The 15877-nt window shown below is 42.9% G+C and overlaps 1 protein-coding gene across 1 annotated transcript in view; it reads right to left on the bottom strand.

The window, feature by feature from the left end:
* Positions 1-15877, bottom strand: part of HK1 (hexokinase 1) — an 88139-nt gene that overhangs the window by 21709 nt on the left and 50553 nt on the right. Inside the window, exons 6-10 of the mRNA XM_034777320.1 lie at positions 11212-11311; positions 10937-11120; positions 6795-6950; positions 3798-4031; positions 1579-1883 (exon numbers count right to left, since the gene is read on the bottom strand). Coding sequence (XP_034633211.1) covers positions 1579-1883; positions 3798-4031; positions 6795-6950; positions 10937-11120; positions 11212-11311 — 979 coding nt within the window. The remainder of the gene's footprint in view (positions 1-1578; positions 1884-3797; positions 4032-6794; positions 6951-10936; positions 11121-11211; positions 11312-15877) is intronic.

Below are 15877 nucleotides of genomic sequence, written 5' to 3'. Positions count from 1 at the left end.
CTACATTTTCAAATATATTGATTTCAATTACAACACAGAATACAGTGTACAGTTCTCACTTTATATTTATTTTTTACTATAAATATTTGCACTGTAAAAACCAAAATAAATCGTATTTTTCAATTCACCTAATACAAGTACTGTAGTGCAATCTCTTTATTATGAAAGTTGAACTTACAAGTGTAGAATTATGTACAAAAAAACCCTTCATTCAAAAATAAAGCAATGTAAAACTTTAGAGCCTACACGTTCACTCAGTCCTATTTCTTGTTCAGCCAATTGCTCAGACAAACAAGTTTGTTTACATGTGCAGGTGATAATGCTGCCCGCTTCTTGTTTGCAATGTCACCTGAAAGTGAGAACAGGTATTCGCATGGCACTGTTGTAGCCGGTGTTGCAAGATATTTATGTGCCAGATGCACTACAGATTCATATGTCTCTTCGTGCTTCAACCACCATTCCAGAGGACATGCATCCATGCTGATAACGGGTTCCGCTCGATAACCATTCAAAGCAGTCCAGACCGACGCATGTTTATTTTCATCATCTGAGTCAGATGCCACCAGCAGAAGGTTGATTTTCTTTTTTGGTGGTTCGGGTTCTGTAATTTCTGCCTCAGTGTGTTGCTCTTTTAAGACTTCTGAAAGCATGCTCTGCACCTCATCCCTCTCAGATTTTGGATGGCACTTCAGATTCTAAAACCTTGGGTCAAGTGATGTAGCTATCTTTAGAAATCTCGCATTGGTACCTTCTTTGTGTTTTGTCAAATTTGCAGTGAAAGTGTTCTTAAAACGAACAATATGTGCTGGGTCATCATCCGAGACTGCTATAACATGAAATATATGGCAGAATGCAGGTAAAACAGAGGAGAAGACATACAATTCTCCCCCAAGGAGTTGTGTCACAAATTTAATTAACGCATTATTATTTTAACGAGCGTCATCAGCATGGAAGCATGTCTTCTGGAATGGTGGCCGAAGCATGAAGGGGCATACGAATGTTTAGCATATCTGGCACGTAAATACCTTGCAATGCCGGTTACAAAAGTGCCATGCGAACACCTGTTCTCACTGTCAGGTGACATGTAAACAAGAAGCTGGCAACAATCTCTCCCGTAAACGTAAACAAACTTGTTTGTCTTAGCGATTGGCTGAACAAGAAGTAGGACTGAGTGGACTTGTAGACTCTAAAGTTTTACATTGTTTTGTTTTTGAGTGCAGTTATGTAACAACAACAAAAACCCTACATTTGTAAGTTGCACTTTCACGATAAAGAGATTGCACTACAGTACTTGTACGAGGTGAACTGAAAAATATTATCTTTTGTTTGCCATTTTTACAGTGCAAACATTTGTAATAAAAATAATAATATAAAGTGAGCACTGTCAACTTTGTATATTGTGGTCTAACTGAAATCAATATATTTAAAAATGTAGAAAAACATCAAAAACATGTAATACACTTCAAATGGTATTCTACTGTTTTTTTAAATCGTGATTAATTTTTGTGAGTTAACTGCAATTAATCAACAGCCCTAGTATCTACCATGCTGCTCTTGCATCAATTATAATGAAACTACCTGTTCCATCTGGTGTGCTGCGAACAAAGGTAGGCAGCATTTTTACTTTTGCATTTTCATGAGTTTTCTTCCTCAGCCCAGCTTCTATTTCTGATCGCATCCTTTTTTTAATCTGCAACAGCTGCTCATGAGTAAGCTTGAATTCAGCCAGAGTCTCATCTATCAGCCTGTGCTGCTCAGACAACCTGTATGCTACTGCTGTGACCATTGCAGCACCCTTTCCACTGCCACTCTCAGACAGAAGGAATCGCACGTCAGAGTCAGGAACTAATCGCCTCGTTGTTTTCTGTAAGCGTCTGGCATATCTGTAAGAGAAAATTGTAAAACTGTAATCTCTCTCTGGTCAGCTCAAAAATCTGCACTGGTCATCACTGGCTATAAAACATGAAAGGAGCATGGGAAATAGGTTAGCTTCTCTGTCTTTGAAATTTTCCAGTCCCTGTTTTCTGCTGCACAATGAGTTTTTCCTTGCAAGTTTCCTAACCAAGCATGCACCAACCCCAAACCTCCTTGGGCAGTGCTTTCCTCATATCACACAAGCTGAAGTATGTCTTCCCTTGTAAAAGGAATCATCATGATGAAAGGGTACAGTGGAAAAGTATTCATCTGATAGACAGATTTTTTCCCTGAATTCAGATAAAATCCTAGCAAAAGCCATGGGAAAAAACCTCTCAGAATATCATCCTCTTAAGAGGACATATCAGGGTCAAACTGGATCACCCTACGATGTGAGCCACTATGGCATCTCTTATGTTATTGCAGATTCCTTTTAGCTGGAATCACAATATTCTTGATTTTTCTTTTTAATACTTAAGAGGAAACGTATAAAAATTAATTTAAAAGCTCAAAATATCAGCTTATAAATTAAAAACAACAGAATAAACAAACAGCATGCACTAGATACCTGATATCTAGTAGAGGTGATAAAAATAATGGTGTTTTTCCCATAAACATTTTCAGGGAATATTTTCCTTTTGAACAACAAAAAATTAAAAAAATATTCACCAAAATACCAGAAAATTTCCACAAAAAGATTTAAGAAATGCAAACATTTTTGTTTCTTCCAAAAATATTCCACACAAAATGTTTATTCTTCTCCTTTATGTTCCATCTACAATATATCTATATTATATGCTCCACTCCCAAAGCAGTATCAAAATATTTTAAGTAACTAACTTTTCCAACTAGATACTGTTCATTAGAGGTAGTACACGCTTCCAGCTTTTGTGTACACCAAAATTCTGGTGTGTGACAACAATGGTACTACAGAGTAGAGTAAAACCATTTGTTAGGACTAATTCTAAATTAATTTATGAAACAGACACCTCATTATGAAAAACATTCTAGCCTCTGCACATGAAGGATACTAAAGAAATCATGCCTGTACCCTTGTTATTTCTGTCAGTTTGGTGGTTTTGGTGCTGATCCTGCAAACACTTATGCACATGCTTAACTCTAACCCAATGACTTCACAGGTAAGTGTCTGCAGGACCAAAGCCTTTGGTCATTGGTTTAATTGTTAGAACTAGAACATCTTCAAGTGACTGTAAACAAGCTACATGGTAACTTTGATACACATTAAAAAAATAAGACTGCCTCCTCTATGAAGTTTACATCAATCTGAACTAGTACATTATAAAAATGCAGCTTAGAAACAGAGAAACAAATAAGCTGCTTTTATAAGGACAAGGAAAGGCAGACACTATTTTTTCCTTCTAACTTCCAAGTATAAGCAAGCGAAGACTGGAGAAATGGGGTTATCAAAGTCATTTTCAAAACAATTCAGCTTAAACAGGTAATAAGGAATAACATTCTATTACTGGGGTTTCCTCCTGAGAGCCCAGTCCATAGGCACAAAAGTACAGTCTTTGGATATTTAACTGTATTGTTGATCAAATAAATTGTCCTTTACAGCTGGGACTTTTAAAGGCACATAAGGAAGTCAGGCATCCAAACCACAATTACTTTCAATGAGAGTTGGTTACCTACTTCCCTTAGGCGCCTTTGAATTACCAACGTAGTCCTACAGTTAAAGGCAACAACATTTCTCCATATAGATTTTTACTTCTCAATATACATATGCGCGCACACAACTTCTGTTTCCTTATCTCATTCGTGACTGCATGTCAAGATGCTGGCCTCATATTACATGTCTGACCTTTGCAAAAGATGAATCCTAACAGATGCCAAATATTAATTATAGAAACAGCAGGACTTACTGTGGATGCATCTTGTAAAGGGAACCATCCACACCCACCGTGGTGCGCAGCCTGGTTACGCCTTTATTATCACGCAATTGATTCAGAATCGCACCCAGAGTACTAGCCACCAGATTAGCAGAACGGAATGAAACAATTGTACAGACGTGCTGGACAGCAATGCAGTCTTCATGGGATGGTTCTACCCCAAGACGTGTCAAAATTTCTTTGGCTTTATTCAGACCTTCTTTGCTTCTACAGACAGGAATTTAAACAGTGAACTCTTTAATATTAAATTATAAAATGCATAATTAAGTAACATGATCTGATGTCAGGTGCTTTGCCACATGACAATGTTCTGAGAGTCTGAGAAGGGTCTTAGAAAAAGCAGTTGAGGGCAATATCAGCCCATGTCAATCTCTCTATTAACTGGACTACACAATCACAAAGTACAAAACAAGGGAGAGTAAAGCCAAAATAATGTTTGCTAAGAATATAGAGCTTTTCAGTAAAGCCCAATGGAAATATATAGTCTATGAAATCATTTCTATCAGTGGTACAATGTAGTTTCAACAATTCTGTTAGCACCAGTTCTGTCAGTACTATTCTACTCATATATATATTTAAAATGCTGGATTACTCACGTATATATATTTAAAATGCTGTTCATCACCTCAAAATTTGTTTGCCATTGGGCATCAAGTACATTTTTTGACAAGGTGCATCACGTCTTAATTAAGATGAGTTTATAAGATTCACCTCCAACAGGGAGCAATTTTGTTCACTGTGCCAGATTGTCTGAGCAAATCTACTTTCTAGTGACTTTGCCATAATTCAAACACGTGTGAAGCCAAACCAAAACTGCGGACAATAATATTTATATTGCTATTGCCAAGTGTTACCTGATAACATGGCATGTACATGTAAGAGAAGGATGGTAAAAAGACATGGAGAAGCCTGTGGAAGCCAGTCATTTGTCACCTCCAAAGCAAAAAAAGAGAGCAGCAATGCCATTAAAGTTCCTTTGGTTAATTGCCCCAGGGAACTAGTAAGCATCTCAGCTGTACACCTCTACATGCCTGGAGAAATTAAATTTCTTTATGCCTTGTTGACTTTTTTTAAATTATAATAAACTAATTCACAATTTTGAATGATAAGCAGAGGCCACCATTCAGCAAGCTACTTAAGCATGTGCCTAACTTTGAACACACAAGTAATTCCATACTCACATGCTTTAAATGTCATCTGAATTAGGGCCAGGGTATACAGAGATGGCTATAAGCTAAGGGTGTCTAAGCATTTTTCATTCTAAAGCATGTTTTTCAGATTTTTATAACTTTGTAAAACTTTTACCTTTTTCGCTGAAATTTTCTACAGTGGTTCTCACTGTTGGTTTTTAAACACCACAATACCTTAATTCTCTTCACTCACCTTTCTATTGACTATACATGCATGTGAATGTAAGTTGGATCCATTTTCACTTTTAATGTGGAGTTGCTTATGGAATAGGATGTAGGGAGGTGTGCAGGGAAAGAGGGTTGGCTCCGCAGAAGTTGCAGAAATTACTGACTGTTCCCACAATATTGCACCAAAAATTGTAGACCCAAAAATCAGAAACAGATTTTTAAAAATTTGGCTCAAGGAGAGTATTATACAGTAATACAAATTTTAAAAATCAGTAGTGAAAGCCGTAAGTATCGACTGAAAAGGTGCTGACATTGTCACATTCATCACCTCATATTTTACAGGTCAGTGTAATATTTATTGTTGTTTACTGGATGGGATGCTCTGTATACTTTTCACATTTATTTATTTTCTACATGACAGTAATATGGAGATGGGAGAGGGTGTTACAGAAACATTTACTGGTATGCACTAAGCAACACTTTTAACAGGTTTAATTACGTGGTAGGAGAATATGTTTCTGGTACACCACGGTGGAATACATGGTAGTTGCAACGTTCTAGATAGTAGAGATAGGTTTCAGTAGAAACACCAATCACCTGCCAGGACTTGATAGCACTTCAAAAATATTCACACCTCCACAGGCATGCCAACAGACCATGCGTCACTATCATTTCTACCCCAGAAAGCACACTGGTTTAGAATGGCAAAGTGCATTAGCACATCGGTATTTCTAGTTTCTATTTTTGACCTCTCATTCCTGAAAGGATGACAGTAAGCAAACTGCCAGAAATACTGTCAAAAATGCACGATGCCAACACAAACAAGAGGAGGCGCTGGTAGCAAACCACTCACTTGGGTAGTCAGGTCTGGGAAAAGGCTCTGTTTGGAAATAGAGGAGTGCACCAGGCAACAATGGCTATTGATGGCAGTGGTGCTTGAACTCCCAATGAGATTAATAAATGCCCTTTGAGTTAACAAAGTACATTAGTAAACTGGAGCTCCCATATTAAGTTGGTGAACAGATTTGAAGTCTGATTCTCATTTACACTAAAGTCACCTTTACACGATTCTGGCAACGTAAATGGATTTTAAAGTGGATGCGAATGTAATTACCTTTAAACCAACTTTAAGGTCCCTTCACACTGCCCAGAGTGGTGTAAAGGGGGCCCTCGTATAAATAAGAATCAGGTCCTGGATCTAATTTTATACTTAAGTTTTAGGTTCATTTGAAATCAATGTCCCAGCTTCACTTTACACATTTGGCAATTGCGCCCAGAACTCTAAGTGTAGGAACATTAGCCAATAGGTTGGGGGATGCAAGACTAAGTACATTTATTGTCCACTGCTATTAGACACACTACTTGTTCACACTGCAGTCAGAAAGCGGCCGTTTGCAACGGGCCATCTAAGAGCCTGCCCTGAAACTCCTTGTTCACACAGCAGCCACCAAGATTATTTTATCCCACTTTCCTAGCCACTGCCAAATAAGAAAGGGGCAGCAAAGAATTAAAAAAGGAAGAGGTGGCCACAAAACTGCACATGTGCTGATGCCTTTACAAATCACAGAAAGAAAGAAAAAAAGAGAAAGAAAGCAAGAAATGAGTTGCTCACTTTTCTATAGCAGACACATGTTTCGTTTCAAATTTTCCTTTGGTTAAAAGCTCTGGAGTGATTCGCCCCTCAAACAGTAGTCCCTCTTTGGCCATCTTTACAAGGATAAGCCTGACCAGCTCACCCATGTACTGTCCGCTGACCATCTTCTCGAACCTGTAACAACAACAACAAAAACACACAAGTTAAAAGTTTTCACAGTGAACTCTCAGATTTAGACTTTTTATCTAAAGTTCAGAAGTAAGTCACCGTGGATGCTTTTTGACCTCCCATCTTTTCTACTAAGAGGGGAAACCATATTCTGCTATTTGCTACAACTCTGGCAATATCATTTATTGATTAAGATCATTCAAATATGCAACAGACACAGGATCAGGATTATGAGTGGAAAGTGCCCTCATTATACAGAGAAACCTCAGAGAGGCCAAAAACGCATCTGCAAATAATGGTGGGTGAAGTTCTGTCACTTAGATGTCACTAAGTACAGTACCTGATTTGCATCTGTAAGTCACCTACTTGATTTATAATGCTTAGTGGTATGGTCTGTACTTGCAAATACATGCAAGAGTAGAACTGGTCTTGCTAGAAGAGAAGCTGGGCTAAGGCCTGGCTGAAAATCTGGACCGTTATTTACATAAATGCCCCCACCATATGACAATGAGAATTTCTGAGTCATCAACTAATAGTTCTCAAAATAGCACTAATCACGTCACTGGAGAACATTCAAAAAGGAAACTCAATAATTTCTTACATACAAATATTAGTTTCAGGCTTTTATCCACTTGTCTGCTCTGCAACAGACCAAGTAGGAAAAGCCAAAAGACTGACAGTGCTGCCTAACATACTAGTTTCTTTCCTTTTCAAATAAGGATGCCACTTTTCAAGAAAAGTGACAAGTGCCACTGCTATACAGAGGTTGCAGCAGCCGTCAGGGCAAAGTAATAAATGTAACCAAATACCCCATTTTACATATAAATTTAATCTCCCCTTCTTACTGAAATGCACAAAAACAGTTCAGAATGTAAATCTGAAGATGCTTCTGGTAACATGACATGTTGACTGTGAACTTTCCACTGTGCTCTGGTATTTATGCTAGTCTATGGAAGGGACATGTCCCCCACCACAACTTGGTAAAATCTTACTGACGCCCAACTCAGTGCACTCGTGCATACTCGTCACCTGATCCCACCTAACTTTTGGATGCAGTTGCATATATGATCCAGTGTGTGTACACTGTACAAGACAAAAAATGTCAAGCACCACCGAGAGCAGAAGTTCCAAAGGCAACATCCGAACACATCAGCAGAACAGACAAGGACTGGATTCAGGATAGGCAGTGCTGGCTAACTATGGACTCTAAATGCAGGAAATAATACTAAATTAGAGCTGACAAGAAACAGTCAGCACAGCATGGTAACATCTGATGATATTGAGGATAAGAAGCACTGGAAGCAAAGCTGCGACAAAAGCAAGTGTAGGATTCAGACAAGATTCAGGTTAAAGTAGCAGCAGTGGGTGCTAACAGAACCTCACAAAATCATCATGAAAAGGTACCTGCTCAGGCATAGTGTCTACTCATCCACCCTTACCAGCATGATAATTAAGATAATCAACAAGCTAATATGATTTTATTTTAAATTAGCTGCCTCAGACAAGACGGGGCAAATAGAATTTCACAAGGTTGTGATACAGGCTGAATGCAGGAAATTAGACTGAACTGAAACAGACAAGTAAATTCAACCTCAGCAACAATGATATCCATAACTCATGCTATGTCTCCACTTCAAATGCTACAGCTGCACTGCTGCAGCTGCGCCACTGAAGTGCTTCAGTGTAGATGCTTACTCCAGTGACGGGAGGAGTTCTCCTGCTGCTGCAAGTAATCCACCTCCTCGAGAGGCGGCAGAATTCTTCCACTGACCTAGCGCCATTTACACTGGGGGTTAGGTTGACTTAACTACATCTCTCAGGGGTGTGGATTTTTCACAGCCATGAGAGATGTAACTGCCGACGTAACTTTGCAGAGCAGACCAGCCCTCAGACAAAATCCTGCACCTCAGACTCACTGGGAAGTTATCCTTTTCAATGGCCTACAGGGTAGTTTTGAAGTAAAGAGAAAACTAACTGGGTTTTATGTGATCCAGCTCAAATACTGATCTGAGTAGCTTTAAACAAAATGACAGAGGCAGAATTTACTGAACTGTCACTGTACTCTTCTAGCAAAGAGACAAGTGCTTCTTAATTCCCCTTTTTAACTGTTGTTTAAACCCTTTCAAGTGCATGGCAGTATGCAAAATGTTTCTCTAACCTCTTAAGCCTAGACTAAGTGCCAACTATCAAAAAGAATTTATAAATATCATTCTTCCATATTAAACCAAATAACTTAGGAGTCATTCTGGTTAACTTTAGCACATTAGCCAGCGTTCTATACCAAGTATTGTACTGTAATAGGGCTGTTTAATACTGTAAAAGGGACTCCTTCAGTGATCACTGAGACAAGCCTGGAAAATGAACATGCCAAGACAGAAATAAAGTACTATAACCATTACTATTTATCAAGGACCAACCCTGACAATATTGCTATTACCAAGGTGGTAGTAAAATGAATGAATAGTCTATTCCAGTAATAAACTCTCGAACAATCAGGCTGGATGGGGTGCTGTAACCACACCCAGCCCTTCTAGTAAAGCTACTTGGGTGGGTGTACGCACGCTTGTTTACAAGGAAAAATCTCAAGCAATAGGATTCTATCTGGACCAAACCATGATCAGTACTGAGAACCAAAAGACTTAGAGACCATACAGTAATGAAAGGGAGGAAAGGCATGGCTTTGTGGTAGGGGGTTTCCAGGCTACAGTACAGGGAAATCAGAGATATTCCTGACTAAAAATGATGCTGAATACAATGGTGTCTCAGGCAGTGATTTCACAAGTGCTAACGAAACTTCAGTGGATGGAGTGTCCCCTCCTCCTTTTCTATGATTCACAAACATGCAGTGCTAAACCTCCCTTAGCCCCCCCTACTCAATGGGTATATTATCAGCATAGATAGCTCTAGTACCTCCACCTACTGCAGTCCCCATCTTAACAAATTAATTACCAGGTAGTAAAATAGAGCTATCTTGCTTCCCTCTGCCCAGTTCAGACATCCCACATTTGTTTTACGAACCATGACCCAAATCCTCTGCTGCACCCAGTCTCTCCTGGGAGTCATAACCAGCTGGGCAAGTTTAGAGCAGCCAGCAGGAAGCAATAAATTCCAGCAGGAAAGCTGTAAATCCAGCCCAAAGATCAGAGAGACATCAAAAGCTAAAAGACCTTAGAGCCAGACAAAGTACAACTCGATTTGTTCTCCTTCACCAACCTTAGACTCACCGAAATTCTCACATCCTGCTGCAAAGAGGTGATTTACATGGGACAAAGGTCCAAGAGCCTGCTGAAGGTGCAGGAAGTTTGAAAGGGAAAAAACAGTTATATGGGATAAGACATACACCTGAGAGTAGAGAGGTGGTGTGGGGAATGGAGAAGAAGAAAAAAAAAATCACTGGTTTCACTGAGATCTCACAGTACACGATATTTAAATTCATTGGCGTCAAAGCACAGCAGCAAGTGCCTGAGTTTTTGGGCCTGTAAACCAAACTTTAACAGGTTAAGGGTGTGGTGAGGTGGGAATTTGGGCCTATTGAAGTATTAAGGGAAGAAAGGAGTCAAGACCTGTTGGAAGTTCACAGTGAGGGAAGAGGAAAAAAGGGGAATTTGCTTGGAAACTTCTGGACTGGAAAAGAATGAGGCCCAATCTTACTGAAGACCTGTGATGGTGGGGACAGCCAGTGTCACAGCAGAACTTTAGAATAAAAAGGCTTTGGATCAATTCACTTGAGCCACGGGCAAGAGTCCAGGGGGGGGGGGGGGGGGGGGGTTATATTTAATTTTGTCCATCCATAAGTAAGATCTCAAAGCTTCCCCTGGCCTATGGTTTGTAGACTACAAGGTGGGATTGTTTTAAATGTGACAGACTTCACAGGGCTGCTTCCTATAATTGCCTCACTAAATTGCCTAATCCTGAGATTGCTCTACTATGAGTTTATAGATTAATCTCAATCATTTTGTGCCACTAAATAAGCAAATGAAAGTCTCACTTACAGTTGTTTTCCAGGATTGAGGGATCCACGGTCAATCTCCTTGTCAAACTCAGTTCTGATGTCTTCTAGTGACCCATCATCTCCAAAGGCTCCCCACTCAGTGTTAATGCACATCCTCCCCTCATCACCTTCCACCAGATCAATATGCCTCAATTCTTCCATGTAGCAGGCATTCGTGCCAGTACCTTTAGGAACAAATACCAGCAGATATTAACAAAACAAGCCAACAAAAAACAAAATGCAATATGTCTACTGTAGCAGAGGAATGAATGTCACCTATAATCAAGCCAACTTCACAACGCTGGTCATCAAACCCACAGGTCATCATTGTTCCTACTGTGTCATTTACAACTGCCATGATGTCTGCATCATAGTCCTGAAGGACAAAACAGAATTTTACTTATATCACACACTTTCCTTAAAAAAAATTAATATCAATACATCAATGTAAAATGTCACTGACCATAGAACTTTGAAAAACATTATATTTAAAGACAACTCTGCTTATACCAATCAATTTCTCTATTACTACAGATACAGTATTTGCTTGTAAACAGGAATTTTGTTCTTAAGAAATCACCCCTACTCTTCCTATTGTCCATCTGAAGTCACAATCTTGCGTTGGCAATAAAGTTTATTTGGAGAACATTGCAAGAGCGCTAGAAGCAGATTAATGTTCCAGGTGAAGAATAAGTAACAGTAACAGAGTAATTCCTAAGGAATAAAGATTCTGTCTTTATATAAAGTCTCCAGTAACAGAAAAGCAGAGATCAAATTGTCTTACAATAGATTGTTTTGCTAAGTTTTTCTTGAGGAGTCCATGAGTCTCCAAGTGTCCTTTTGAATGTCTGATGTAAAGATTTCTTTAATTAATATTAATTGAAAACTTTGAGTAAAGATTTTAATGTATGCATGTAATCGGTAAATAATAAAATAAAAAGAATTTACCAAAATTACATAAAAATCAAAGCATTTCCATTAATCAGTTAATTTGGTGTGTTATTTATCTTTCCCGAAGTCTGAAAAAGTAACTGATTACATACTGGCATGTCTTGGTGAAGATAAAAGACGGTTACTCACCGTTGTAACTGTTGTTCTTCGAGATGTGTTGCTCATATCCATTCCATTAGGTGTGTGCGCGCCGCGTGCACGATCGTCGGAAGATTTTCTACCCTAGCAACACCGGCGGGTCGGCTGTGGAGCCCCCTAGAGTGGCGCCTTCATGGCGCTGAATATATACCCCAGCCGACCCGGCGCCCCCTCAGTTCCTTCTTGCCGGCTACTCCGACAGTGGGGACGGGGGGCGGGTTTGGAATGGATATGAGCAACACATCTCGAAGAACAACAGTTACAACGGTGAGTAACCGTCTTTTCTTCTTCGAGTGCTTGCTCATATCCATTCCATTAGGTGACTCCCAAGCCCAACTTAGGTGGTGGGGTCAGAGTGAGACATTGCTGTGTGCAAAACCGCTGACCTGAATGCAGCATCGTCCCTGGACTGCTGCACTAGTGCATAGTGAGCTGTAAACGTGTGGACTGATGACCAAACCGCCGCTCTACAAATGTCCTGTATCGGAACATGTGCCAGGAAAGCAGTCGAAGAGGCTTGGGCCCTCGTGGAGTGAGCGGTGAGGTGCGGTGCTGAGACACCTGCCAGGTCATAGCAAGTCCGGATGCAAGACGTAATCCAGGAGGATAGTCGTTGTGAGGAGACCGGTGAGCCTTTCATTCGGTCGGCCACTGCAACGAAGAGTTGCGTCGTCTTTCTAAAGTGCTTTGTGCGGTCAATATAGAAGGCCAGGGCCCTTCGTACGTCCAGGGAATGCAAACGTTGATCCTGGCGAGTGGCATGTGGTTTGGGATAAAAGACCGGGAGAAATATGTCCTGGTTGATATGAAATGGAGAAACCACCTTAGGGAGAAAGGCAGGATGTGGACGAAGCTGCACTTTATCCTTATGGAAAACTGTATAAGGGGGCTCGGATGTAAGCGCCCTGAGTTCAGAAACGCGCCTTGCTGAGGTGATGGCTACGAGGAAGGCTGTCTTCCAGGATAGGTACAAAAGTGAGCAGGTGGCTAGTGGTTCGAATGGAGGACCTGTGAGTTTGGAGAGAACCAGATTAAGGTCCCACGTCGGGACGGGCTGACGCTGTTGTGGGTACGTCCGGTCTAAGCCCTTGAGGAATCTAACGACCATCGGGTTAGAGAATACCGAGGACGCGAGTTCCCCTGGGTGAAAGGCCGATATAGCAGCCAGGTGAACTCTGATTGAAGATATCGCCAACCCTTGCTGTTTTAGGGAGAGGAGATATTCCAAGATGAGAGGAATAGGTGCCTGCAACGGGGGCGTGGCTCGTTGTTCGCACCAACAGGAGAACCGTTTCCACTTGGCCAGGTACGTGGTCCGTGTTGAGGGCTTCCTACTGCTTAGCAGAATCTGTTGGACAGAGTGCGAGCATTGCCGCTCTGCCTGGGTGAACCATGGAGCAGCCACGCTGTGAGGTGGAGTGATTGCAGGTCGGGGTGACACAGCCGACCGTGGTCCTGGGAAATGAGATCCGGACATAATGGAAGCGGGATCGGCGTCTGAACCGAGAGTTCCAACAGCGTGGTGTACCAATGTTGTCTCGGCCACGCTGGAGCGATCAGAATTACCTGTGCCTGGTCTCTGCGCAATTTGAGCAGTACCTTGTGGACCAGAGGAAACGGAGGGAATGCATAAAACAGGTGGTCTTTCCAGGGAAGGAGAAACGCATCCGAGAGGGAGCCCGGAGCTCGACCTTGTAGGGAGCAGAACACGTGGCACTTCCTGTTGTCTCGAGATGCAAACAGGTCTATCTGGGGAAACCCCCACTTCTGGAAGATGGAATGTATGATGTCCGGACGGATAGACCACTCGTGCGTCTGGAAGGATCTGCTGAGTCGGTCCGCCAGAGTGTTCTGGACTCCAGGGAGGAACGATGCCGTGAGATGAATTGAGTGGGCGATGCAGAAGTCCCACAGGCGAATGGCCTCTTGGCATAGAATTGATGAACGTGCTCCTCCTTGCTTGTTGATGTAAAACATGGCCGTGGTGTTGTCGATGAGAACTAACACACAGCGGCCACGTAGGAGATTGAGAAATGTCTGGCACGCCAGGCGCACCGCCATCAGTTCCCGAACATTGATGTGCAGGGCTAACTGGGGTGCAGTCCACAGGCCCTGGGTATGGTGTTCGTTGAGATGGGCGCCCCAACCCAGAGATGAAGCGTCTGTGACCAGGTGCAGAGAGGGTTGCGGGGCGTGAAATGGCATCCCCTCGCAGACCACATTGTGATCTAGCCACCAGGTGAGGGAGGCCAGGACCGAGTTCGGGACCGTGACCACCATGTTCAGGCTGTCCCGATGTGGACGGTATATTGATAACACCCAGGTCTGGAGTGGGCGAAGCCGAAGTCTGGCATGCCTGGTTACGTACGTGCAGGAAGCCATGTGACCCAGCAGGGTAAGGCACGACCTCACCGTGGTAGTTGGGAAGGCCTTGAGCCCTTGAATGAGGTTCATGATGGTGCCAAAGCGGTTGTCTGGCAGGATGGCTTGTGCACGTCTGGAGTCTAGAACTGCGCCGATGAATTCTATTCTCTGGGTAGGTTCTAGAGTGGATTTGTCCTTGTTGAGTAGGATGCCCAACTCGTTGAATGTGTGCACTATTCTGTGGACGTGAGCTTGAACTTGCTCTTTGGTGCGACCGCGTACCAGCCAGTCGTCTAGGTACAGGAACACCTGTATCCCTTGCTGACGAAGGTACGCTGCCACGACAGCCATACATTTCGTGAACACTCTTGGGGCCGAGGATAGGCCGAAGGGAAGGACTGCAAATTGGTAGTGCACCGTGTTTACCACGAATCGCAGGAAGCGTCTGTGAGGTGGGTAGATTGAGATGTGAAAGTATGCGTCTTTCATGTCGAGGGCGGCGAACCAGTCTCCAGGATCGAGGGAAGGGATAATGGCCCCCAAAGAGACCATGCGGAACTTCAACTTTACTACGAATTTGTTGAGTCCGCGCAAGTCCAAGATGGGCCGCAGACCTCCTTTGGACTTGGGGATCAGGAAGTAACGGGAATAAAATCCCCTGCCCCTTAACTCTATCGGAACCTCCTCTATGGCTCCCATGGCCAGGAGCGTAGAAACCTCCTGTATAAGAAGTTGCTCGTGAGAAGGGTCCCTGAAGAGGGACGGGGAAGGGGGGTGGGAGGGGGGGATAGAAGAAAACTGGATAGCGTATCCCCTCTCCACCGTGCGGAGGACCCAACGGTCCGAAGTTATAAGGGACCAAGCACGGTGGAAGTGGGAGAGACGATCCCGAAAGGAGGGGGCTGGATCCTGGGGGATGACTGGGGCGCCGTCCTCGACCGCACCTTCAAAAGTTCTGCCTGGGGCCTGAAGGTGGTCTAGGTGGCCCCTGGTTCTGGCCGGGTTGAGGGCCGGTCCACCTTCTCCTACCACCTCGCCCTCGCCTCCGGGCCGAGTCTTGTCTCTGACGAGGCGGGGGGGGGTAGAAGCGCTGAGGCTGCGGCCTAAATGGTCTGCGCTGAGGTCCCACAACATGCATCCCCAGGGAGCGCATGATTGTTCTCGAGTCCTTGAGGCTCTGCAGGAGAGAGTCCGTCTTGTCCGAGAACAATCCATGTCCCTCAAAGGGCAGATCCTGTAGGGTTTGCTGCAGCTCCGGAGGCAAACCCGAAACTTGAAGCCAGGAGATCCTCCGCATAGCGATACCCGAAGCCAGGGTCCTCGCAGCCGAGTCCGCTATGTCCAAGGAGGCCTGCAAGGAGGTCCGAGACACCTTCTTACCCTCCTCTACCATGGCTCCAAACTCTTCCCTGGACTCTTGGGGGATCAACTCCTTAAACTTCCCCATAGAGTTCCAGGAGTTAAAATTGTAGCGGCTCAGTAGCGCCTG

This window comes from Trachemys scripta, chromosome 7 (assembly GCF_013100865.1).
Source record: "Trachemys scripta elegans isolate TJP31775 chromosome 7, CAS_Tse_1.0, whole genome shotgun sequence".
NCBI classification, from domain to species: domain Eukaryota; kingdom Metazoa; phylum Chordata; order Testudines; family Emydidae; genus Trachemys; species Trachemys scripta.
The sequence above is the reverse complement of the archived record's forward strand: the minus strand, read 5'-3'. Positions and strand labels throughout refer to the sequence as shown.